This window comes from Pseudoliparis swirei, chromosome 18, assembly GCF_029220125.1.
Source record: "Pseudoliparis swirei isolate HS2019 ecotype Mariana Trench chromosome 18, NWPU_hadal_v1, whole genome shotgun sequence".
Taxonomy (NCBI): Eukaryota; Metazoa; Chordata; class Actinopteri; order Perciformes; family Liparidae; genus Pseudoliparis; species Pseudoliparis swirei.
The window spans coordinates 28,629,509-28,657,008 of record NC_079405.1 but is presented as its reverse complement, the minus strand read 5'-3'; the positions used below and the strand labels follow the sequence as shown (position 1 = coordinate 28,657,008).

At 47.3% G+C, this 27,500-nt stretch overlaps 1 protein-coding gene and 1 long non-coding RNA gene across 2 annotated transcripts in view; both read right to left on the bottom strand.

Annotated features, from left to right (window-relative positions):
* Positions 1 to 27,500, bottom strand: part of LOC130208320 (plexin-A1-like) — a 65,796-nt gene that overhangs the window by 21,719 nt on the left and 16,577 nt on the right. The window contains exons 6-9 of the mRNA XM_056437363.1: positions 15,120 to 15,234; positions 12,911 to 13,111; positions 8,965 to 9,061; positions 4,503 to 4,693 (exon numbers count right to left, since the gene is read on the bottom strand). Of these exons, the coding sequence (XP_056293338.1) occupies positions 4,503 to 4,693; positions 8,965 to 9,061; positions 12,911 to 13,111; positions 15,120 to 15,234 (604 nt within the window). The remainder of the gene's footprint in view (positions 1 to 4,502; positions 4,694 to 8,964; positions 9,062 to 12,910; positions 13,112 to 15,119; positions 15,235 to 27,500) is intronic.
* On the bottom strand, positions 17,416 to 19,113 carry LOC130209044 (uncharacterized). Its single transcript, XR_008834524.1, has 2 exons — positions 18,861 to 19,113; positions 17,416 to 17,787 (listed from the first exon to the last, which is right to left on the bottom strand). It is a non-coding gene; the product is annotated as an uncharacterized LOC130209044 (long non-coding RNA).

The following is a 27,500-nucleotide window of genomic DNA, read 5'->3' as shown; positions in this document are numbered from 1 at the left end:
ACGAAAGAGAGGAGGACGAAGGAGAGGAGGAACGATGGAGAGAGGGATGAAGGAGAGGAGGAACGAAAGAGAGAGGGATGAAGGAGAAGAGGAACGAAGGAGAGGAGGATGAAGGAGAGGAGGAACGAAGGAGAGGAGGATGAAGGAGAGGAGGAACGAAGGAGAGAGGGATGAAGGAGAGGAGGAACGAAGGAGAGGAGGATGAAGGAGAGGAGGAACGAAGGAGAGAGGGATGAAGGAGAGGAGGAACGAAGGAGAGGAGGAACGAAAGAGAGGAGGACGAAGGAGAGGAGGAACGAAGGAGAGAGGGATGAAGGAGAGGAGGAACGAAGAAGAGAGGGATGAAGGAGAGGAGGAACGAAGGAGAGAGGGATGAAGGAGAAGAGGATGAAGGAGAGGAGGAACGAAGGAGAGAGGGATGAAGGAGAGGAGGAACGAAGGAGAGAGGGATGAAGGAGAGAGGGATGAAGGAGAGGAGGAACGAAGGAGAGAGGGATGAAGGAGAGGAGGAACGAAGGAGAGAGGGATGAAGGAGAGGAGGACGAAGGAGAGGAGGAACGAAGGAGAGGAGGAACGAAGGAGAGGAGGAATGAAAGAGAGGAGGATGAAGGAGAGAGGGATGAAGGAGAGGAGGAACGAAAGAGAGAGGGATGAAGGAGAGGAGGAACGAAGGAGAGAGGGGTGAAGGAGAGGAGGACGAAGGAGAGGAGGAACGAAGGAGAGAGAGATGAAGGAGAGGAGGAACGAAAGAGAGAGGAATGAAGGAGAGAGGGATGAAGGAGAGAGGGATGAAGGAGACAGGAACGAAGGAGAGAGGGATGAAGGAGAGAGGGACGAAGGAGAGGAGGATGAAGGAGAGGAGGAACGAAGGAGAGAGGGATGAAGGAGAGAGGGACGAAGGAGAGAGGGATGAAGGAGAGAGGGATGAAGGAGAGAGGAACGAAGGAGAGAGGGATGAAGGAGAGAGGGATGAAGGAGAGAGGGACGAAGGAGAGGAGGAACGAAGGAGAGGAGGACGAAGGAGAGAGGAACGAAGGAGAGAGGAATGAAGGAGAGAGGGATGAAGGAGAGAGGGATGAAGGAGAGAGGAACGAAGGAGAGAGGGATGAAGGAGAGAGGGACGAAGGAGAGGAGGATGAAGGAGAGGAGGAACGAAGGAGAGAGGGATGAAGGAGAGAGGGACGAAGGAGAGGAGGAACGAAGGAGAGAGGGACGAAGGAGAGGAGGAACGAAGGAGAGGAGGACGAAGGAGAGAGGAACGAAGGAGAGAGGAATGAAGGAGAGAGGGATGAAGGAGAGAGGAACGAAGGAGAGGGGGACGAAGGAGAGGAGGATGAAGGAGAGGAGGAACGAAGGAGAGAGGGATGAAGGAGAGAGGGACGAAGGAGAGAGGAACGAAGGAGAGAGGGATGAAGGAGAGAGGGACGAAGGAGAGAGGGATGAAGGAGAGAGGGACGAAGGAGAGGAGGAACGAAGGAGAGGAGGATGAAGGAGAGGAGGATGAAGGAGAGAGGAACGAAGGAGAGAGGGGTGAAGGAGAGAGGGACGAAGGAGAGAGGAACGAAGGAGAGAGGGATGAAGGAGAGGAGGAACGAAGGAGAGAGGGGTGAAGGAGAGAGGGACGAAGGAGAGAGGGACGAAGGAGAGAGGGATGAAGGAGAGGAGGATGAAGGAGAGAGGAACGAAGGAGAGAGGAACGAAGGAGAGAGGGGTGAAGGAGAGAGGGACGAAGGAGAGAGGGGTGAAGGAGAGAGGGACGAAGGAGAGAGGAACGAAGGAGAGAGGGATGAAGGAGAGGAGGATGAAGGAGAGAGGGATGAAGAAGAGAGGGATGAAGGAGAGGAGGAACGAAGGAGAGAGGGATGAAGGAGAGAGGAACGAAGGAGAGGAGGAACGAAGGAGAGAGGGATGAAGGAGAGGAGGATGAAGGAGGGAGGGACGAAGGAGAGGAGGAACGAAGGAGGGAGAGAGAAGGAGGGAGAGAGAAGGAGAGGGAGCAAAGGGCTTCACGCCTCACACGGCGTTCACACCAGGCGCCGCATGTCGGTCCCGGTGGCGAGCTGCAGGGCCGGTGACCCGGGTCACAGTGAGACCAGGACCACCACGAGGACCAGGACCACCACTAGGACCAGGACCACCGCGGGTACCCGGTGCAGCAGATGGGAACGCCACGGTGCTGAGACGCCTTGGCTCACACACACACACAACCACCCACTATGACTCCTCAGGTGTGTGTGTGTGTGTGTGCAGCCATCATCTCTAATCATGTCAGCGTGATCCGCCTCCTGGCCGGCCCATCTGTGTTGTCACAGTGAAGGCTCCTCCTCCTCCTCCTCCTTCTCCTCCTCCTCCTCCTCCTCCTCACTTCCTTCCCTCTCTGCTAAACCGGACTAATGAGTCCACTTTGATCTGCTTCAGTTTCCATAGGGTAATAAACACACGCCTGTTAGAAACGGCGTGCTGTCACTTGACTCCTCCCCCTTTTGACCCCGGCCTCGTTTGTTGTTTTCGGAAGGCGAGTTGCTAGGCAACGCACGCCAAACTTTTAACAGCGCTAAGAGAAGAGCTGCTCTTGACATTTAGCAGCTCCATGCCATGTTTATTTTAGTGTGTGTGTGTGTGTGTGTGTGTGTGTGTGTGTGTGTGTATGGAGGGGGGCTCTCTGGTCTCCCAGACCTGCTAACATGATAGTAGTAACTACATTTGGTATAATTTAACACACACATATATATGGATATATATATAAATATATATTTATAGTCATAGTGATGTCATATATATATTAGGGCTGTGAAACGATTACAATTTTTAATCAGGTTAATCACAGGTTTCTGTGGATTAATCATGATTAATCACATATATACACTTACAGGGCTCTCAAGACAGGCAAGAGCTCCGAGAAGAGTTGTTGACGGGGGGGGGGTGCAAGTGACTTTTTTCCGTCCCGATGTGCGCGCACACGCCGGCATCCGAGCTCTGCGGCGCGCGAGCCGGAGCTCTGAGTCGTGTTAACGCGACACTAGAGACAGAATGACACGCTGCTGGAGAGACGACCAACAACAGACGGATTGGAAGCTCATTCTGCGCATTCGTTAAATGCGTAAAAAAACAACAACTAATTAATACTGTCATTTAATTAACTGAGTTAACGCGTCATTTTTCACAGCACTAATATATATATGACATCATTGTGTGTGACATCACCGTGTGACATCACCGTGTGACATCACCGTGTGTGACATCACCGCGTGTGACATCACCGTGTGTGACATCACCGTGTGACATCACCGTGTGTGACATCACCGTGTGACATCACCGTGTGACATCACCGTGTGTGACATCACCGTGTGACATCACCGTGTGTGACATCACCGTGTGTGACATCACCGTGTGACATCACCGTGTGTGACATCACCGTGTGTGACATCACCGTGTGACATCACCGTGTGTGACATCACCGTGTGTGACATCACCGTGTGTGACATCACCGCGTGTGACATCACCGTGTGACATCACCGTGTGACATCACCGTGTGACATCACCGCGTGTGACATCACCGTGTGACATCACCGTGTGACATCACCGTGTGTGACATCACCGTGTGACATCACCGTGTGTGACATCACCGTGTGTGACATCACCGTGTGACATCACCGTGTGTGACATCACCGTGTGACATCACCGTGTGACATCACCGTGTGACATCACCGTGTGACATCACCGTGTGTGACATCACCGTGTGACATCACCGTGTGACATCACCGTGTGACATCACCGTGTGTGACATCACCGCGTGTGACATCACCGTGTGACATCACCGTGTGTGACATCACCGCGTGTGACATCACCGTGTGACATCACCGTGTGACATCACCGTGTGACATCACCGTGTGTGACATCACCGTGTGACATCACCGTGTGTGACATCACCGTGTGTGACATCACCGTGTGTGACATCACCGTGTGACATCACCGTGTGTGACATCACCGTGTGACATCACCGTGTGACATCACCGTGTGTGACATCACCGCGTGTGACATCACCGTGTGACATCACCGTGTGACATCACCGTGTGACATCACCGCGTGTGACATCACCGTGTGACATCACCGTGTGACATCACCGTGTGACATCACCGTGTGACATCACCGTGTGACATCACCGTGTGTGACATCACCGTGTGACATCACCGTGTGTGACATCACCGTGTGACATCACCGTGTGTGACATCACCGCGTGTGACATCACCGTGTGACATCACCGTGTGACATCACCGTGTGTGACATCACCGTGTGTGACATCACCGTGTGTGACATCACCGCGTGTGACATCACCGTGTGTGACATCACCGTGTGACATCACCGTGTGACATCACCGTGTGTGACATCACCGTGTGACATCACCGTGTGTGACATCACCGTGTGTGACATCACCGTGTGACACATCACCGTGTGACACATCACCGTGTGACATCACCGGCCTCAGGTGGTCCCGGCCTCACCTTGAGGATCTTGGGGTGGGCGCAGCGGCTGCCGGCCGTGGCGGCGTGCATCCAGCTGCTCGCCACGGGGGGGCACTCCTGCCTCAGGGAGCACTTCCTGTCATGGACGCACCAGCCACACTCGAAGCGAGGGTTGGCCTTCAGGCACATGCCACAGCTCCCCCTCAGGGCGTAGCACTTATACAGGTGGGCTGCGGGGGAGGAGGAAGGAAATAAATATCATTTCGAATTATATAAAAAACAAATAAATAAGTTAAAATTTTTAGTAGTTGTTTAACATTTTTTAAAATAAATAACAGAAGAATAAGAACACATTTTAATACGATTGTTTCTGTACTTTGGATCTGTAGATGACTGTCTAATAGTCTTATTATTGTCTAATAGTCTTATTTAATAGTCTTATTATTGTCTAATAGTCTTATTTAATAGTCTTATTACTGTCTAATAGTCTTATTATTGTCTAATAGTCTTATTTAATAGTGTTATTATTGCCTAAAAGTCTTATTTTTTTCTAACAGTCTTATTATTATCTAACAGTCTTATTACTGTCTAATAGTCTTATTGTCTAATAGTCTTATTTTTGTCTAACAGTCTTATTACTGTCTAATAGACATAGGAGTCTTCCGTTGGAGTCTTCGGGGGTGGCTGAGTATTTCCCCATTTTGTGAATATGTGTGTCTTTTCCATACCTGTGCGTATCTCTACTCGTAGTTCATATAGGACTCGCTCATTCATGTACCGGAACCCCTCCTCTGTTATCCTTCCCACCCGTTCTACTCACACCCAGCACCTGGTCACAGGAGGCCTCTGGAACTGTCAGTAAGCCAACCGCAAGGCCGACTTCATCTCTGGCTTTGCCTTGGAGCAGTGGCTTGACTTCCTGGCTCTCACTGAGACCTGAATCACAGCAGACAACACGTCTACCCCGGCTGCTCTCTCCTCTGCCTTCTCCTTCAGCCACACACCCAGAGCCTCTGGTCGGGGTGGAGGTACAGGTTTACTCATCTCACCCACATGGTGTTTCTGTCCCTACCCGCTTCCACTCTTTATCCCACTGACTTTTGAGTTTCATGCGGTGACCGTTACTCATCCGGTTCAACTTCACATTGTTGTTCTCTACCGTCCCCCTGGTTCTTTGGGAGATTTCTTGGAAGAGCTAGACGTCCTCCTATCGAACTTCGCGGAACACGGCCCCCCGCTCATCCTTCTGGGTGACTTTAACATCCAGACAGAGAAGTCATGTGATCTCTTACTCTTACTGTCTTCCTTTAACCTCTCACTCAGTCCCTCCCCTCCTACTCACAAAGCCGGCAACCACCTTGACTACATTTTCACAAGAAACTGCTCTACCTCTAACCTCACTGTGACTCCTCTCCATGTCTCTGACCACTTCTTCATCTCTTACTCTCTCGCTCTCTGGTACTGACAACCCACCCATATCTACAGACTCTGCACCTGTACGCCGCAACATTCGCACCCTCTGCCCCTCCTCTCTGGCCTCCTCTGTCCTATCTGCTCTCCCTCAACTGACTGCTTCTCACTCATGCATCCTAACTCTGCCGCAGACACTCTCCTGTCTTCCCTGTTTTCATCTCTTGATTCTCTTTGCTCTTTTAAGACACGACCGGTTCGGAAATCCTCTCCGGCTCCGTGGTTGTCGGACTCGGTGCCGAGAGAGCCACCCTGCGGCGGAAAGAAAATGGCGCAAATCGAATCAAGCGGAAGACTTGCTCTTCTATCAATCTCTCCTCCTCCTTTTCTTCCTGTATCTCTGCAGCCAAAAGCTCGTTCTACCTGTCCAAAATTCAGTCTTCCTTGTCTAACCCCAAAAACTCTTCTCTATCTTTTCCAACCTCCTTGATCCCCCCTGTCCCCCTCCTCCTTCCACCCCTTTTCCCCGCCACTTTGTCGACTACTTTACAAACAAGATAGACGACATACGCTCCTCCTTTACTGATCCATCTTCTATCACCTCACGAACACTAACTTCTTCATCCCCCTCTCTTTCCTCTTTCACCCCCTTGTCTCCCAATCAAGTTCTTAGCTTGGTGACCTCCGCCCGACCGACCACCTGCGCCCTTGACACCGTCCCGTCTCCCATTCTCCAGGCTATTGCTCCTGATCTTCTGTCCTTTCTCACCCATCTTATTAACAGCTCCCTCTCAACTGGCTGTTTCCCTAACTCTCTGAAGGAGGCGAGAGTCAACCCTCTCCTGAAGAAACCCACGCTCGACCCGTCTGAAGTCAGCAACTACAGACCGGTCTCTCTTCTTCCTTTTCTCTCCAAAACTCTGGAGCGAGCTATCTTGAGCCAAGTGTCCTCCTGTCTCCACAGTAACAACCTTCTTGACCCTCACCAGTCTGGATTCAAGGCCGGCCACTCAACAGAGACTGGCCTCCTGGCTGTCTCTGAGCAGCTTCACACTGCTAGAGCAGCCTCTCTCTCCTCTGTCCTTATCCTTCTCGACCTTTCTGCAGCATTTGACACCGTGAACCACCAGATCCTGATCTCTTCTCTTCAGGACCTGGGGATCTCAGGCACTGCACTCGCTCTTTTCTCTTCCTACCTTAAAGACCGCACCTACCGGGTAACTTGGAGAGGATCTGTGTCTGATCCTTGTCCTCTCACTACTGGGGTTCCTCAAGGCTCCGTCCTGGGTCCCCTCCTCTTCTCTCTGTACACAAATTCTCTCGGCTCTGTCATTCGTTCGCATGGCTTCTCCTACCATAGCTATGCTGATGACACCCAACTGATCTTCTCGTTTCCACCGTCCGAAACACAGGTGGCGGCACGAATCTCTGCCTGTCTGACCGACATCTCTCAGTGGATGTCTGCTCACCACCTGAAGATCAACCCTGACAAGACTGAGCTACTATTCCTTCCAGGGAAAGGCTCCCCCACCCACGACCTGACTACCACCTTCACCAGCTCAGTGTTGGCCCCTACCCTGACTGCCAGGAACCTCGGGGTGACACTCGACAGTCAACTCTCCCTGACGGCCAACATCGCTGCGACGACGCGTTCCTGTAGGTACATGCTGCACAACATCAGGAGAACACGTCCTCTTCTTACTCAGAAGGCGGCGCAGGTTCTGATCCAGGCTCTGGTCATTTCACGCCTCGACTACTGCAACTCCCTCCTGGCTGGTCTACCTGCTAAGGCCATCCGACCCCTGCAGCTCATCCAGAATGCAGCAGCTCGACTGGTCTTCAGCCTCCCGAAATTCACCCACACCACTCCGCTCCTTCGATCTCTCCACTGGTTACCGGTGGCTGCTCGCATCCGCTTCAAAACACTGGTTCTGGCGTACCGTGCTCTAGACGGATCGGGCCCCGTCTACATCCGGGATGTGGTCACACTGTACACCCCGGCACGTTCGCTCCGCTCGGCAACAGCCAATCGACTTGTGACTACTGCACCTCGAGCTAATCACTCTACATCCAGACTGTTTGCTGTCCTGGCTCCTCAGTGGTGGAACGAGCTCCCCACTGACATCAGGACAGCAGAAAGTCTCTACATCTTCCGTCGGAGACTGAAAACACACCTTTTCCGACTATATCTGGATTAAAACACAGATTTGCACTTCAGTGGCTCTTAAATAGCACTTACTTATGGTACTTTTGTAGTTCGACTATGTTGAGGAAATGTTACTTCCTGTATTCTTGTTGTTCTTAGTTTGTACTCTAGGTTGAAATGCACTTATTGTAAGTCGCTTTGGATAAAAGCGTCTGCTAAATGACATGTAATGTAATGTAATGTAATAGTCTTATTACTGTCTAATAGTCTTATTACTGTCTAATAGTCTTATTTTTGTCTAACAGTCTTATTATTATCTAATAGTCTTATTACTGTCTAATAGTCTTATTACTGTCTAATAGTCTTATTACTGTCTAAGTCTTATTATTGTCTAATAGTCTTATTTAATAGTCTTATTACTGTCTAATAGTCTTATTACTGTCTAATAGTCTTATTATTGCCATTTCTATGACGTTCCTTATATACTGTAAGCCTAAATAAGTATATTTATTATTTTTGAACAAAAGGATCAATGTTATTTTTTACAACATGAATATCAAACATTTCCAGGACTTTTTTCCAAAACTTTTGGGATTTAATTTCGTTTTCAAGGACTTTTCCAGGCCTGGAAATAATTATCTTTAAATTCCAGGACTTGTGTGTATATAATAATAATAATAATAATAATAATAATAATAATAATGCATTGAATTTATATAGCGCTTTTCAAAGTACTCAAAGACACTTTACATCACATCATTAAAACATCCTACAAGCTGTACAATAAAATGACAATAAAAAGAAAATAGATAAAAGCAATAAGAGCGTAGAGCACACCATCACACATTAAAACAGGTGAACAGGTGGGTTTTGATTTGTGGAAATGAAATCTAGAGGCTGAGAGGAGATTCAAGAATACTTCCATGCTGCATGTGAGGGCCTCACCTTGGATGTTGAACGGGTTGTCGATGACGAAGTTCCCGTTCCAGACCACCGACAGGTTGACCGGCAGGTCGCTGATGTCGTTGCCCTCGTAGTTGTACTGGAGGAACAAAAGAAGAACCACAAGAACATGAGACGTCACAGTCATGTCCGCACACCTCAAGCCATCATCTCCTCTCACCAATAACACGGCCAGAAGACGTCGGGGTCTTTTAATGAAATATTAAATTAGTGCTCCGGATCGGGTCGCACAGCGGAGGGAAGAGGATGAAAGACGAGCCGCTTCGTGACTTCACCGCGCCGCGCGGAGCAGATGAAGAGATTGAATCCCCGTCACCGGGTGACTCCCTCCATCCCCGTGATGAACGGAAAGCCTAATATACCTCCTCACAATGATATTCTCATCCAATTTCTATTTCGTATCCTGAACTAATAAGAGTGGAAACGTAATCGACTCGTCGGCATTAAACGCTTTTATGGACTCGCTTTAAATGAGACGACGTGCTGACTGAAGGAATACAAGAGGAAGAGCCCCCCCCACCCCTCCCCGACATCAATAAATACATTATCAACGTCCGTTATCACCAATCACCAAAAAGCAGCTTTAGACGTTGCATCCTCTCTCTCTCACAAACACGCACACTTGTAATCGCAACTCCGTGAGGACCTTGACTAGGAGGTATCACGTGGGGATACCACTTTCTAAATTTAATAACAGCATACTTTTGTTTGCATAAACTTTTGGGGGTTCCTGGGAAACAAAATATTAACTCAAATATAAATATTTCTAAAATTTAGAAAACTTAATTTTGACAGATTTTGTGTTGTAGGCCTACACACACACACACTTGTAATCGCAGCCCCGTGAGGGCCATGACTAGCAGGTGTCTCGTGGGGACACCCCTTTCTAAATTGAATAACAGCATAATTTTGATCGCATACAATTTTGGGGGGTCATGGGAAACAAAATATGAACTCAAGTTTGAATATTTCTCAAATTTAGAAAGCTTCATTGACAGGTATTGTGTTGTAGGCCTACACACACACACACCTCAGTGCTCATTCGTATAGAGCCTGATATTTAGCGTGAGTAACCACTCCACCCGTTAGTCGTCTCTGGGACACAGACAGCTGCTGAGGCCTGGGAGAGGCCGCGTTGACCTCCTGACCTCAGGACCACCTGGTCACCATCTCCAGTGACCCGAGGCTGACGGGTAGCAGGACGCTTCTCTTCCGGTGCTGATGCATCCGATGTGAAAGCACCGAGCCGGAGGCTACGCGGCCCTCACAGATTCAATCGGGCTACAACTCCACTCGTGATGCTACCGGATTTATCTCGACATCTGTAATAACAGTCAATTGGAATGTATTTGAAGGGCGGAAAAAATGACCAAGACATGTACAAAGAAGAAGATTAGAGAATGAGAAGGCAAAGTCACAATGTGAGAGCGGCTGATTAATTCATTGGGCGATTAACATCCAGCGGGGCCTGGAGGCGGTGGAGCTGATACCCAAATGAAGCAAGAAGTCTGAGCAGCTCAGAATAAATACTAGTAGGTTTATTTTTAGCGGAAATTCTCCCTCTCTTTTTTTTTTTTAGAAGAAGTGTTTCAGGCACATTTTGAATCCTTATTTATTTAGTAGCCGTGATCTAAAGAGGAAACCTTCACCAGAGTACCTCTACCTTTTTAGAAAGTTAGAGAGAGATGGAGAGAGCGAGAGCAACAGAGAGAGACAGAGAGACAGATAAAGAGACAGAGAGAGAGAGAGAGTCTACGATTAAATGAATACATACGCTGCATCAATAATATAAATGGTTATTCGTGACAGTCCTGATGATTTGGTGAAGGGAAACCTTCTCCTTCAGTGAGCTGCTGCCTGAGGGTCACATGGAGGAGGAGGCGACACGAAAAGACCAATAAATACTGGAGGGAGGCAGAAAGGCATGAAGCGAGGGTTGAGAGACGGAGGAGTGGAACAAGAGGAAATGGTGGAGAAAGGGATGGAGGAAGTGGATAGGGGAGGACGGGTGGAGGGATGGAGAGGTGACGGTGTGTTATTCTGTGGACGCCATTTACACACGACTGAGAGGCTGGAGGCCGAGCCGCCGGCCGAAGGGAAATTGGCATTTTCAATTTGTTCTCCGACACGTCCGCCTTGGTCCTTCACACATTCCTCTGCAGCCTCTCTCTCTCTCTCTATCTCAACCATTCATCACCCCTTCGCTCTGCCTCTTTACAACCCCCCCCCCCCCCACAGTAAAACTGGAGCAGAATCCTTTATCGCGTATCCCAAACATGTCCAGAGAAACCACATGTGCACACTATAAATATAGGGGAAGCTTTCCGAGGGACGCCGGCTAACGCACGCCAGCTAACGCACGCCAGCTAACGCACGCCAGCTAACGGCCGCCAGCTAATGCACAAGAGACGCACGCTAGCTAACGCCTGAGAGACGGATCACGCTCGTCAACAGGGGGAATACAGAATAAATAAATAAAAACACACGAACGCACAGGGAGACAAACATGTTTTTGGATCTCGCCGATTATTTTCTCTCCACTGAAGTCCGAACATATGACCCCCCCCCCCCCCCCTTCAGACCACCCAGTCTGCCTGGGAACAAGAGCGCTTCCTCACCGGGCGGAGATGCAAAGAACAGACGAGTGTGTCTGAGTGTTGGCATGCAAAGACAATCAGAGAGAAGAAAGACTGGAGAACCAGAGGGAAAGGGAGAGAGAGAGAGACAGAGAGAGAGAAAGAGAGGGAGAGAGGGAGAGAGAGAGAGAGAGAGAGAAAGAGAGCGAGAGAGGGAGAGAAAGAGAGGGAGAGAGAGAGTGGGAGGGAGAGAGAAAGAGAGGGAGAGAGAGAGAGCGAGAAAGAGAGACTGACGAGATAAAACAGACGGCCAGAAGAAGAAAAGGGGAGGGAGACGGTGAGGAAGTGAGAGAAAGAGAGAGGAGGAGATAACAGATGTGTGCGTATGGACCTCTTCAGCCCTGCTTTACAAACACACACACACACACCTTCTAGTCTATTTACACACACACCTGTGGATGTGCTATAACAACACTGCCTGCCTTCCATGTTACAGGTATGCATGTGTTAACTCGAGGGGGGTGGGGGGGGAACTGGGATCTGCTCCAGTGTGTAGTAGTTGTGTCCATTCACTCAACAACAACACTCATGTACGTGTGTGTGTAATGGCGGGGGAGGGGGAGGTTATGATCCAAAGCTCATCAAACATTCATCGTGCACCGCCGGTGAACACACACGCACACACACGCACACACACACAGCCAATTAAAGCAGTGTGTAGTGCAGGTCCAGTGTTTATCTCATTAAACCGGGCCGAGCTCCGCTGAGCCGTCTCTCCACCGACCGGCGCCGCGGCCTCATTAGTCTTGTGTGTGTGTGTGTGTGTGTGTGTGTCTGTGTGTCAGTGTGTGTGTGTGTCTGTACTTTCACTTCCTCCTATATCATTTACAGTACATGTTACAGTCAGTTCTACGTCTTTGATCCCATGAACTACAGAAAGTTTTTTTTCAAAGAGTCTGAGAAGTTTGAATCACACAGACACACACACACACACACACACACACACACACACACACACACACACACACACACACACACAGGGCTTTGTGTTGACTGCCTCTTCTCTTCATCTCTCCATCCTTCTCTCTCGTCTGCCTTTTCTTCTCCACATGTGTACGGCTGCTTTCCTCTTCTGCAGTTTTCCTGTGTGTGTGTGTGTGTGCGCCTGTGTGTGTCTGTCTGTGTGTGTCTGTGTGTGCGCGTGTGTACAGGCGTCCTTCTCCGCTGTCCGACTGCAATTCATCATCATTTCATCTGCCTTAATTGGATGCCATCAGGACACCTGATACCCCATCTCTCCTTTAACAAACTGCTGCACACACACACCAGATTACCCACAATGCCTCACTCACCGCGGTCCTCTGGCACTGGATGGAGGTGCTGTTGAAGCGCAGCGCGGGCACCATGAGCACCTCCTCCTGGACGTGGAACACACACTCGTAGTTCCTCTGGCCCGACTGCGGCTGCGGCAGGTTCCTGGCGGCCAGCGTGATGGCCTTCGTCACGCCGACGGGGATGAAGATCTGGGTGGAGGGGAGGATCTGAGGGCAGTCCTGAGGGGGGGGAGGGACATGGGTGAAGTGGGACATGACTATTCTCTGGTGTTAAGTCTCTACAGAGGTGTGTAGAGGCCCATCCATGTTCTAATGGTACATTGTGTTATCGCCTTAGAAGACGAGCGGAGGGGTAGAACCCCCTTTAAACCCTTTTTATGTTCATGAAAACAGTTATGCTGCTGAGAGAAGCTTTAAAACTGGCCTTCCTTTGAAGAAGAAGAAGAAGAAGAAGAAGTGTTAATGAGAGAGAGAGAGAAGGAGCAGGAGGAAGAGAGTGGAGAGGGAAGTGAAACGCATGTGAAAGACTGACGGAAACGAGGGATGAAACAGAAAAGGCTGAGAGGAAGAAAAAAAGGAAAGAATCAGAAACAATGAATAGAGAAAGAAGAGAAGACATCTTAGAGGAACCCCCCCAAAATAATCCCATTCCGGCTATAAATAATTTAATTAGCCGCCTCAGAGATGTGAGGAAAAAATAACAAGATAAATAATGAAGTAAAGCGATATGGGAGAGGGGGGGGGGGGGCGGGGCATAAGAAAACCAAGACGCCGTTAACCCTGAACCTTATAATCACACGAGATATTAACATATATATATTAATATTATAATGATATCTAAATGTAGATCTATTTATATATATATTATATTTATATATATATATACAAAATATATATATATATATATAAATATATAAATACTAAAGTGAAACAAACAAAAAAACACTGCAAGTGTGCATTATTATAAAATAAAATGAGTTGCACGGTGCATGTGTGTCAGTGTGTGTTTGTGTGTAGATGTAGTGTGAGTGTGTGTGTGTTTGTGTGTAGATGTAGTGTGTGTGTGTGTGGGGGGGGGGGGGGCAACATGTAGAGCAGCAGGAAGGGAAAGGAGACTTTGAAGCTTTAAAGAGAATGAGAGAGTGTCCACCCACGTCCCTCCTCTCCTAGAGGGGAGAGAGGGGGGGGGGGGGGAGAGAGAGAGAGAGAGGGGAGAGAGATGAAGAGGAAATGGGAAAAGTGAGATGAAGAGGAACGCGTGTCACAAATGTTATTCAGCGAGGATTATCAAAGTGTCCTCCAGATGTGTACACACACACACACACATATACACACATGTACACACACATATATATACACACACACACACATACATATATATAGACACACACACACACTCATATATACACACACACACATATATATACACACACACACACATATATACACACACACACATGTACAGACACACACACATATACACACACACATATATATACACACACACACATACATATACACACACACACACATATACACACACACACATATATATATACACACACACATATACACACACACACATATATATCCACACACACACACACACACTCAGAGACTAAAGCAGCGTAGACAAACACACATGTATACATGTACAAACACACGTACAGCGAGGCCCCTCAAGTGGCCTACAATGTGTGTGTGTCTGTGTGTGTGTCTTTGTGTGTGTGTGTGTCTGTGTGTGTGTCTTTGTGTGTGTGTGTCTGTGTGTTTCTGCTCAGTGTCGCAGCAGCAGGGTAAACACGGTGTGCCAGAATGTCACAAACTGGAGGCTCCATCACACACCACCTCCAGAGCGTGTGTGTCTGTGTGTAGGTGTGTGTCTGTGTGTGTCTGTGTGTGTAGGTGTGTGTCTGTGTGTGTGTGTAGGTGTGTGTCTGTGTATGAGTGTGTGTGTGTGTTTTTGTATTTATTTATTCTTTATTATATATATAAATATATATAATATTTATACGTATAATAATAATATATATTATATACATTTCATATATATATATATATTTATTAAATATATATATCATTATAATATCTATAATGTATATATATATATATATATAGATATAATGTATCTGCAGCCCTATGGACGTTGACCCCGGTCCTCACCTCGGAGCCGTTGACCCCCGGTCCTCACCTCGGAGCCGTTGACCCCCCCCCCCCCGGTCCTCACCTGGGAGCCGTTGACGCGGCCCTCGTGGAAGGAGCAGTCGTTGGCGTTGTGGGTGCACAGGTGTCTGTATTTACACCAGTGACACGGGAAGGGTCCGTCCACACAGGAGAGGCAGCTGGGGGGAGAGGCCGTCAGTCACTGCTATACACAAATAGATATATTATATATTATAGACAACGCTTCAGAACACATCTTTACAGTCAGTGATGTGGACGCAGCTCAAGTGAAGAACCTGAACCGGGTCAAACTGCCAGAGGTCAAACTAAAAGGTTTACTAAAAACTGAAAAATAATGTTCATTTCAGAGTTATACAAAACCAAACTATTGATTTATGTTATCTCCGATTGTTTATCTGGATAAGATGAGAAATAAAAAATACAGTAACAATATTAAATATACAGAGGAATAAATATTAATATATACACGGTTATCATAAAAATGTAAAGAGCACTCGAGAAAATAAACTTTATGCATTTCAATAAAAACTGGAGAAATTATATACATATATTATATATATACATATACATTATATATACATATATATATAATATATACACATATATATATATTATCTATGATATATACAGGACTGTCTCAGAAAATTAGAATATTGTGATAAAGTTCTTTATTTTCTGTAATGCAATTAAAAAAACAAAAATGTCATGCATTCTGGATTCATTACAAATCAACTGAAATATTGCAAGCCTTTTATTCTTTTAATATTGCTGATTATGAACACAGCTTAAGAAAACTCTAAAATCCTATCTCATAAAATTTGAATATTTCCTCAGACCAAGTAAAAAAAAAGATTTATAACAGCCGAGTGTTTGTCAAGGCTCAGGAAACCCTTGCAGGTGTTTCGAGTTAATTAGACAATTCAAGTGATTTGTTTAATACCCTACTAGTATACTTTTTCATGATATTCTAATATTTAGAGATAGGATATTTGAGTTTTCTTAAGCTGTAAGCCATAATCAGCAATATTAAAAGAATAAAAGGCTTGCAATATTTCAGTTGATTTGTAATGAATCCAGAATGCATGACATTTTTGTTTTTTTAATTGCATTCCAGAAAATAAAGAACTTCATCACAATATTCTAATTTTCTGAGACAGTCCTGTATGTGTATATATATATATAATATGTATATATATATATATATAATGTATATGTATATATATATATATGTACAGGACTGTCTCAGAAAATTAGAATATTGTGATGAAGTTCTTTATTTTCTGTAATGCAATTAAAAAAACAAAAATGTCATGCATTCTGGATTCATTACAAATCAACTGAAATATTGCAAGCCTTTTATTCTTTTAATATTGCTGATTATGGCTTACAGCTTAAGAAAACTCAAATATCCTATCTCTAAATATTAGAATATCATGAAAAAGTATACTAGTAGGGTATTAAACAAATCACTTGAATTGTCTAATTAACTCGAAACACCTGCAAGGGTTTCCTGAGCCTTGACAAACACTCGGCTGTTATAAATCTTTTTTTTTACTTGGTCTGAGGAAATATTAAAATTTTATGAGATAGGATTTTAGAGTTTTCTTAAGCTGTAAGCCATAATCAGCAATATTAAAAGAATAAAAGGCTTGCAATATTTCAGTTGATTTGTAATGAATCCAGAATGCATGACATTTTTGTTTTTTTAATTGCATTACAGAAAATAAAGAACTTTATCACAATATTCTAATTTTCTGAGACAGTCCTGTATATATATAATGTGTATGTATATATATATAATGTATATATATATAATGTATATGTATATATATAGAATGTGTATGTATATATATATACATTATATATATATATAATGTATATATATACATTATATATATATATATATAATGTATATATATGTTATACACTGTCTGGCTCCTGTCTGTTGAACACCAGCTCACACCGGTTCCTCCACCTTTCCTCTTACGCTGTCACACCTCCTTCCTCTCTGCATCCCACGTTCATCAGTCAACATCCCAAACTCTTCTCCTCCTCCCTTCCTCCCCCCATCTCCCACCTCTCCTCTCATTCATCTCTCCGTCTCTTCTCTACCTCCGGTGATCTTCTTCACAATCCTCCTCTCTGCATACAGCAGGGTGTCTACAGGAATAAACAAGTGAAATTTAAGACTTTTTAAGACTTTTTAAGACCACGTTTAAATAAAATGTAAGACCTAACTTGTGATGGAAATACAAATCAAAAGTGGAAATATACATTAATCTAAACACTGTTTGTTCAAAATGAACAGGATGGTGTAATGCGAAAGGATAACACAAAAATGTCATTGCTGTTGTATTTATTAATACAACATTTTCAGAACATTTAGGTCCCATGAACAAATGCGTATAACATCAAGTAAATATATTTAAAAAAATACGGGCAACATATTAGTTCCTTTTGAACAAAAAAATCTATAAAATAACAAAAATAACAATTCCAGCTGCTTTTAAAATGCAAATTCATTGACATAACAGAATGAATGTATGTGTGTGTGTGTGTGTGTGTGTGTGAGTTCTCATGTCTCTATGTGATGGATGTGTGTGTCACAGGTTCATACGTCTCCTCCTGAGCTTTTGTGAATATACTAGGAAAACAATCCTTTTCAAACTATATGAATAAAAAAAATTCCAGTTGACATTTGGTCCATTCTCCTGGAAAAAAGAAAGAAAAGGCAGACATTAGCCAAACGACAGTCACCACATCTCTTCATGACACCACCACTTCAGATTAATGTCAGACTGGATCAATATGAATGAAAACTATTTTTACAAATTAAGCAACGTGAGCCATCCCTTGAGCCTAGTGAACACTAGGTAGACATATTGACAGGTAAACACCACTCTACTTACTACCATTATAAAACTATTTTTAATTAGTCTAATTAATGTGTAGTGCGCCTATCCATAGCTGTTATTAACTTGACACACGAGTAAAGCTTAACTATATGAAACACATACTCATATACATGAGGATAGTTACCTTCGAATTGAAAATGCCGGAAGGTTATGTTTTGATCGCCGTGTATTTATTTATTTATTTGTATGCGTGTTATTCACAAATCTCAAAAAGTATTGAACCGAATCGCATGAAATTTGGTGGGATGATTGTTTATTATCCGGGGACCAGTTGATTAGATTTTGGGATCGATCGGGTGAAAGGTCAAAGGTCAAAGGTCATGAACAGGTCAAAATCTTTTGCAGAACTCAAAAAGTATTGAACCGAATCTCATGAAATTTGGTGGGATGATTGTTTATTATCCGGGGACCAGTTGATTAGATTTTGGGATCGATCGGGTCAAAGGTCATGAACAGGTTAAAATCTTTCGCAGAACTCAAAAAGTATTGAACCAAATCGCATGAAATTTGGTGGGATGATTGTTTATTATCCGGGGACCAGTTGACTAGATTTTGGGATCGATCGGGTCAAAGGTCAAGGTCAAAGGTCATGAACAGGTCAAAATGTTCTTGAATCGCATGAAATTTGGTGGGATGATTGGTTATTATCCGGGGACCATTTGATTAGATTTTGGGATCAATCGGGTCAAAGGTCAAGGTCATGGAAAGGTCAAACTCTTTTTTTACCATAGCACGATACATTTTTGTCCAATTGGCATGCAACTAATGCCAAAATGTTCATAATTCAATGCCCAATCTTGTGATATGCGAAGGTATGCGCTCTACCGAGTGCCCATTCTAGTTAATACATATATTTATGTCAGACTTACTTTGAGATGCTGAAGTAGGTCCTGGTGTCATGGCCCATGAGCTCCACAGGATCCTGAGGGACCTGGTCATTTCACCAAGAGCGCACATGAAGTCCAGCTGTCTGCTCGTGGTGGTCTGGTCCAGAGTCTCGTGGTGGTCTGGTTCAGAGTCTCGTGGTGGTCTGGTCCAGAGTCTCGTGGTGGTCTGGTCCAGAGTCTCGTGGTGGTCTGGTCCAGAGTCTCGTGGTGGTCTGGTCCAGAGTCTCATGGTGGTCTGGTCTCATGGTGGTCTGGTCCAGAGTCTCGTGGAACAGAATGAAGAACGCACTGCAGCGTTGGACTTCGGTGATGAGCTCTTTGTTGCACGGCGCTGGATTTCCTCCGGTGACCTCCAGCGTTGTAGCGTTGACATCGTTGCTGGCGGCGGAGCAGCAGCTGGCGGCGGAGCAGCAGCTAGCGGCGGAGCAGGAGCTGGCCCCGCGGGCTGCTGTCGGCCTTCGCTAGTCTCTGTGCTTCTTGCTCTGCACGTGAGATTCCACCGCTGGAAAGTCTCCCGACACATAACGCAGCTTCAGAAGCATTTCACCGACCGTGACCAGAAACACTCGTTCTTTTCAAGCCGTTGTTGAACTTGTATCCTGCCATGTTTTCTAAACTCGTCGATGCTTCACGTTGTAGGGGATGGGACCGAATACACGGGGCCCCTTTAAGAGAAGGGGCGTGGCCCCGGTGACACCAGAGACGCCGCAGAGCGACCGGAGCAAAACACGGACCTGGTGGAACAGATTGCCTCATATTCGTAGTGACATGACACCCAAAAAATTTAAGACCAATCCAATCTGAATTTAAGACAATTTAAGACTTTTTAAGGCCTTATTTTTTGGAAAAGCAATTTAAGACTTTTTAAGACTTTTTAATGACCCGCAGACACCCTGCATACATCTCCTCTCTCCTCATTCTCTCCATCCATTCAGCCCCCGAGCCTCTTTCTCGCCATCTCTCTCCCTCTTCATCCATCCCTTTCATTAAGGCAAGATGGCGCGGCTGTGTCCAGACGCCGTCGAGGTAGCTCCGCGGAGATTGTGCGCTCTTTTAGTTTTTGTGTTTATTAGGGTCCTCGTCGACTTCGTCGTAGAGGAACCTATTAGGGTCCTCGTCGACTTCGTCGTAGAGGAACCTATTGTTATTGAAAGGATTATTCTCGGTCCGCAAGAAACGTCGACTGTCCGCACCCCGTACGCCCCAGCAGACTTAAATTCCACATGCAGAAGCAGACTGGTGAAAATTTTCATATTATTGAGTTTTCGTATTAGTACATAAAGAAATGGCTCTATAGCGCCCCCTACAAACTTTCTTTTCGGTAGCAATAGTTTTCTTCCCCCGATGACGGATTGACTTGAGATTTGGTCCAGAGGTCAGAATTGACCTGCTCTACAAAAAAGCCTCTCAGACCCCTAAGCTCCGCCTACTTAGATTTTCCGCCATTTTGAATTTTGTTAAAAACACTTTTTGTTTAACTCCTCTGAAACGCTTCGTCCAAATCATACACAACTTGCTGTGGTTCATTATCGGTTCGATGCCATCATAAATCTTTGAACGATTGTTGATATGTCATTGTTTCCAGAAGATATGGACCAATGAACATCCAAGGGGTGTGGTCTAATATGTAAAGACACCTAACTTCCAAATCACTTGGTCTATCTTCACCAAATTTGTAGCCTATGTCCACAAGGACACCCTTAACCTACCTTGATTTTTTCATAATATTTGAACATTAGGGGGCGCTACAATCAATCCCTCAAAATATGCCTTTTTGGCCTTTTTCCATGTTTTTAGGGGTTGTAAAACAGTTAACTCCTCCTAGAGCTTAAACCCGATTCATTCCAAACTTGGCCAGTATTGTCTTGAGACCTTTGTCTTGAACAATCTTTGAAAGATTTCAAAAATATTAAACTATGTGCGTTTGCCAGACCGGCAAAGAAACGCCATTCGCCATGAAAATTGACGTTGTTGTAACTCAGCCATACATAATGGGATCTGCTCCATATTTCTCATACATCATGACATAATGACCCTGGAGACATCGATATGCTAATTTTTCCATATGCTAATTTTTTTCTGGAAAGAAACGCCATTCGCCATGAAAATTGACGTTGTTGTAACTCAGCCATACATAATGGAATCTGCTCCATATTTCTCATACATCATGACATAATGACCCTGGAGACATCGATATGCTAATTTTTCCATATGCTAATTTTTTTTCTGGAAAGAAACGCCATTCGCCATGAAAATTGACGTTGTTGTAACTCAGCCATACATAATGGAATCTGCTCCATATTTCTCATACATCATGACATAATGACCCTGGAGACATCGATATGCTAATTTTTCCATATGCTAATTTTTTTCCTGGAAAGAAACGCCATTCGCCATGAAAATTGACGTTGTTGTAACTCAGCCATACATAATGGAATCTGCTCCATATTTCTCATACATCATGACATAATGACCCTGAAGACATCCATATGCTAATTTTTTTTCTGGACTTAGCGCCAACTAGTGCCACTAGGAAGTTACATGTTTTTTACTTTTATACACTGCTCCTCGCAGATTATTCAGATCGCTCTCAAAATATACCAGAATAGACTTAAGACCTCGATGATGCTTCCCTGTGGAGCTCGTAGCGACACGTTGAATCACATTCACATGTAATTTACATGACAAGGTCTAGACTTCACATGGATACACATGATGCATGTATATGTTCAAATTGTCACAGCGTCCCCTGCTGGTAACCCTGGACTCGCTCAAATCTGCTCCAAACTTCTCATGCTTCGTAGAATTCAAGGCCTGAGGATATCAACAAGCCTTTTTTCACTCAGAGTCAAAGCACCACCGACTAGCAAAGTAAAATCAGTGTCGCGTGACGGTCAAACGCCCGAACGCCGTGCGTGCGCTCTCGGCCGAGGGGGCCGGCGTCCGGCCAGCACCCCCGACGTGCGAAGCAGGAAGAGGACCCGTTCATCGCTGCTTGCAGCTTTAATTTTTAATGTTTTCTTTGCCACAAACACATCGGCACTAACAGCATACAACCACAGCACACTTTTGGACATAAACTTTTGCGCAAAACAAGGGTTTTTGTCCACTTTTTCCATCGATCCAGCGTGGCCGGCAGAGATCGTCCGCGAACCACATCAACAACAGTGGAGCCGCTACTACGGGGAGACGACGAAAACATCGAGGGAAACGGAGCGGAATTCGGAACAGACTGAGAGTTCAAGCCCACCATCCACCTCTGCCCAGCATCCTTCTTGCTAACGTCCAGTCTCTGGAAAATAAGATGGATGATGTTAGGGCAAGGATCAGATTCCAACGGGACATGAGGGACTGTAATATCTTTTGTCTGACGGAAACATGGCTGACCCCGCTGGTGCCGGATCGAGTCATATGCCCAACCGAGTCCTTCTCTGTTTTCCGTGCAGACAGAACGGAAGAGTCTGGTAAATCTAAGGGTGGAGGGGTTTGCTTCATGACTAACAACATGTGGTGCGACCCCAAGAACATTAAGACTCTTTCGTTCCTGCTCGCCGAACCTGGAACATCTGACGATCTCATGCCGTCCATTCTACCTTCCCCGGGAGTTCAGCTCGGTCATCACCACAGCCGTCTACATTCCACCACAAGCGGACACCGACGTAGCACTATCGGACCTACATGATGTGTTATGTCGGCATCAGAACAAGTATCCCGACGCGGCTGTGGTGGTGGCTGGGGACTTTAATAGGGCTAACCTAAAAAAAGTAATGCCGAACTTTCACCAGCACATTACGTGTGCTACCAGAGGGGAAAGAACGTTGGACCACTGCTATACGCCATTCAAGAGAGGCTACAAGGCTGTCTCTCTCCCTCCGTTCGGAAAATCAGACCATGCCGCCATTTTTCTGCTTCCGGAGTACCGGCAAAAGATCGCGCGGGAAGCGGTAGTGACGAGGAACGTGAAGCGGTGGTCTGACCAATCAGAGGCTGAGCTACAGGACGCTCTGCGTGTCGTCGACTGGGACATGATCCAATCCAGTTCCAGTGACGTCAGCGAGTTTTGGAAGTAGCAATGAGCCTCATAGCAACGCTTAGCGGACACCATCGCCCCACGGTAAAAGTTAGGGTCTTTCCTAACCAAAAGCCGTGGGTTGATGGATCCATCCGTGAAGCTGTGAACGCCCGTACTGCTGCCTATAACTCCGGTCTTGTATCCGCAACATGGACGAGTACAAGGCAGCGGTCTATGGACTGAGGAGGGCGGTGAAGGAAGCCAAGAGGAGGTACCGAGACAGAGTGGAATCACAGATGGAGCAGCGCGACACCAGGCGCCTATGGCAGGGGCTACGGACTATCACAGACTACCAGAGCAGACCCGCGCTATGGTGAGTGCCGACGCATCCCTAGCGGACGACCTGAACTCATTTTATGCACGGTTTGAGGCTAGCAACAACAGCGCTAGCTCGCCGGCTAACAACAACACCGTTAACGTAGCCGAGGTGAGTTCTACCGCTGGGGATGAACACACACTCTCTGTGACCGAGCACAGTGTGAGGAGGGCTCTGTTGAGGGTGAACACCAGGAAAGCTGCAGGTCCAGATGGCATATCTGGGCGAGTACTGAAGACCTGTGCTAACCAGCTAGCTCCAGTGTTCACCACAATATTCAACCTCATCCTGGCTGAGGCCGTGGTCCCCGCCTGCTTCAAGAGATCCACTATTGTCCCTGTGCCCAAGAATGCTTCTCCAGCATGTATGAATGACTACCGACCGTGGCCCTCACCTCGGTGGTCATGAAATGCTTTGAGAGGCTGATAAAGGACTACATCTGCGCCTTCCTCCTTCCTCCATGGACCCGCTGCAGTTTGCTTATCGCCCAAACAGATCCACAGATGATGCTGTCTCCCAGGTACTGCACACCACACTCTCTCATCTGGACAGCCAGAGGGGGCTATGTGAGACTGCTGTTCATTGATTATAGTTCAGCTTTCAACACCATAGTCCCTCCAGACTGGCCGGCAAGCTGATTGAGCTGGGACTGAACACCCCTGTGTGCTTGGATCCTGGACTTCCTGACCGCCAGGCCACAGGTGGTCAGGGTGGGCAGACACCTCAAATCCCTCACCCTGAACACAGGATCCCCAGGGTTGCGTCCTCAGCCCCCTACTGTACTCCCTGTACACACATGACTGTGTGGCCAGGTTCAGCTCAACACCATCATCAAGTTTGCGGATGACACAGTGGTGGTGGGCCTGATCTCCGACAACGACGAGAAGGCCTACCTGGAGGAAGTTGCTGATCTGTCACTCTGGTGCCAGGACAACAGCCTCATCATGAATGTCACCAAAACTAAGGAGCTGATTGTGGACTTTAGGAGGGTACAACAACAGAGGACGTACTCACCACTGGGGATTAACGGGACTACTGTGGAGAGGGTGAGCGGGTATAAATACCTGGGAGTCCACATCACCGAGGATCTGACATGGTCAACGAACACAGACACTCTGGTGAGAAAGGCAAGGCAGCGCCTCTACCACCTCAGGCAGCTGAGGAAATTTAAAGTTTCCCAGAGGATCCTTCAGTCCTTCTACTCTGGAGCTGTAGAGGCGTCCTGACAGGAAGCATCACAGCCTGGTTTGGCAACTGCTCCGCTCAGGACAGGAAGGCTCTGCAGAGAGTAGTGCGTTCGGCTGAACGCACTATTGGAACTACACTCCCACCCTGCAGGACTTGTACACCAGGAGGTGCAGAACCAGAGCCGGCAGGATCATGAAGGATCCTCACCACCCCAACAACAGACTGTTTCAGCTGCTGCGGTCAGGCAGGCGCCTCCGTAGTCACGCTGCAAGAACAGAGAGACTGAGACGGAGTTTCTTTCCTCAGGCCATCAGGACTGTGAACTCCGACCTCACCAGGACCCCCACATAGACCCACACAACTGCCCCTCTTAGGCACACACACACACACACACACACACACTTACTGTAAATATTGTGTTGTTTTTTATTGTAAATAGTGTGTACTTGTTGCCCTTGCACATTCCTGCTGAGCATTGCCACTTTCATTTCACTGCACACCCTGTGTGTGTATGTGACAAATAAAACATCTTGAATCTCTTGAATCTTGAATCTTTCTCCCCCTCTCTCTCTCTCTTTCCCCTCCTGTTCTTTGTCTAAAGCTCCCTTTCATCCGCGGGGCTGAGAGCGCTCCTCCATTTTAAATTCACCTGCTTAAGCCGAGGCGAGGCGCCGATAGACGGGAGAAAGAAAAGAGAGATCCTCAGAGAGAGAGAGGGAGAGAGAGAGAGAGGGAGAGAGAGAGGGAGAGAGAGAGAGAGAGAGAGAGGGAGAGAGAGAGAGAGAGATCAAAAGCAGCTGGATTTCCTGAGAGGTTTAGACGCCAGGTATTGTGGGAGAGAGGGAGGGACGGGGGTCTCAAGGGAGAGGGAGGAAACGTTAGGTTGAAAGTCAGAAGGTGTGTGTGTGTGTGTGTGCGCACACAAGGGGCCCCGTGGAGGAGCTCGACGGGTTCAAGTGTTCATCATCACAGCTCCGTGTTATTGGTCCTCTCTCGTCTCCAGAGATATATGAATATACATATAAATATATATATATGAATATACATATAAATATATACATATAAATATATATATAGATGCTTCACTTCTTGCATTTTCTAATGTTTCAATTATGAGCGCGAGAATAAAAGTGTTTTATTTTACGACTTCCTGTAGTTCAGTTTCCTCTCAGAGTCGTTAAGACGAGTTAGTGAGGAAATCATAAAACACAGAATGTTACAGTCCAGGTGTCTGTCTGTGTCTCTCTCTCTCTCTCTCTCTCTCTCTCTCTCTCTCTCTCTCTCTCTCTCTCTCTCTCTCTCTCTCTCTCTCTCTCTCTCTCTCTCTCTCTCTCCCTCCTCTCTCTCTCTCTCTCTCTCTCTCTCTCTCTCTCTCTCTCTCTCTCTCTCTCTCTCTCTCTCTCTCTCTCTCTCTCTCTCTCTCTCCCCTCTCTCTCTCCTCTCTCTCTCCCTCTCTCTCCTCCTCTCTCCCTCCCTCTCTCTCTCTCCCTCCCTCTCTCCCTCCCTCTCTCTCTCTCTCTAGCTGCAAACACACGATTCCATCAAAACGTGCATTCTGCGCCCCGTGAGTGATCCCCCCCCCCTGTCAACACGTGGAGGGAGAGCCATTAGGCTAGGCTAGGCTAGCATCGGGTGGAAGGTCCCACGCGAGTTGGACACGGGGGGAGGGGGGGGGGGGCGAGGACATAACCGACGAACATGTGGCTCATTGTGGAGCTCGATGGCGTCTGTTACCGTAGCAACAATCGCTACATGTCTTGTTTGGGGGGGGGGGGGGGTCATTAGGCTACGCTAGGCTAGGTTAGCCTACGGTGCATAGAGTCCAGCAGCAGGTAGTGAGTTGGACTCAGCGGGGGGGCGATGCCCAACAAAAGAGCAGAACATGAGGCTCATGGTGGAGCCCGGTGGCGTCTGTTAGCGTAGCGACAACCGGGGGGGGGGGGGGTCTGTCATAACTTCTCTCTGGCGTCGGACGAGCCTCGTTAGCCTCGTTAGCCTCGCTGGAAAATAACGAGCAAAAAACATCGGAGGGTGCCACCCAAGGCCGTGCCCCCCCCCGCCGCTCACGCTTTGGTTCCTCCAAGAGAAGCGAGACCCCCCCCCCCGGATCTCAGAACCTCATCTAGCCCGACTGCACACCGGTTTAAAGGAAAAAAGGGGCGGATCCCTCTTACAGCCCCCCCCCCCAGCGCCGCCGCTCATCATGCTAATTTAGGACGCTCGCTTTCAGATGCTAATGTGGCTTTTCGGAGCGGGCGTGCCGTGACAATGGATTCTGATTTCCTCCCCGGGTCAGAAGTACAATCCCCCTCTTCCTCCCCCTCCTCCCCTCTTCCTCCTCCTCCTCCCCCCCTCTTCCTCCTCCTGTTATTTATTTGTAAAAGCAGCGGAGGTGAAGAAGGTAATCATCCTCCAGACTCACGGTCCTGTTACACGACTAATGAGCTGACGATGCTCGGGGGGGGGGGGATTCAAACCAGAGGTCATCGGGGTCGTGTATCTGCCAGTGGACGTCATGCTCAGAACATCGCCATATTATAAACGAGGAGACGTTGGGGGCGTGTCGGGGTCCTTCTGGGTCCACATCGTAAACACCACGCCTTAACCAGCCCAGCTAATCCGGGGGGGGGGGGGACGTTCAGGGCCTCGATGAGCTGGAGGTGAGGCGTGGCCTGTGTGTGTGTGTGTGTGTGTGTGTGTGTGGAGGCTCGGCTAACATCCGGAGGGGATCCGGGATGGAGCCCTGCGGTACCCCGGGGGAGGGGAGGGGGAGGGGCCTCCGGTCCATCTGCTGCCCGAGGCTAATACCCCAGCAGACGCCTCAGCCTCCCCGGGATCAGGGCAGGAGGGCCGGGCGTCATGTGGGGGGGGCTAGGACCGACCCCGGGAGGGTGGAGGTCGGGCAGAAGGCTGAGGGGGTCTTCCTCTGAGGGTCTTCCTCTGAGGGTCTTCCTCTGAGGGTCTTCATCTGAGGGTCTTCCTCTGAGGGTCTTCCTCTGAGGGTCTTCCTCTGAGGGTCTTCATCTGAGGGTCTTCATCTAAGGGT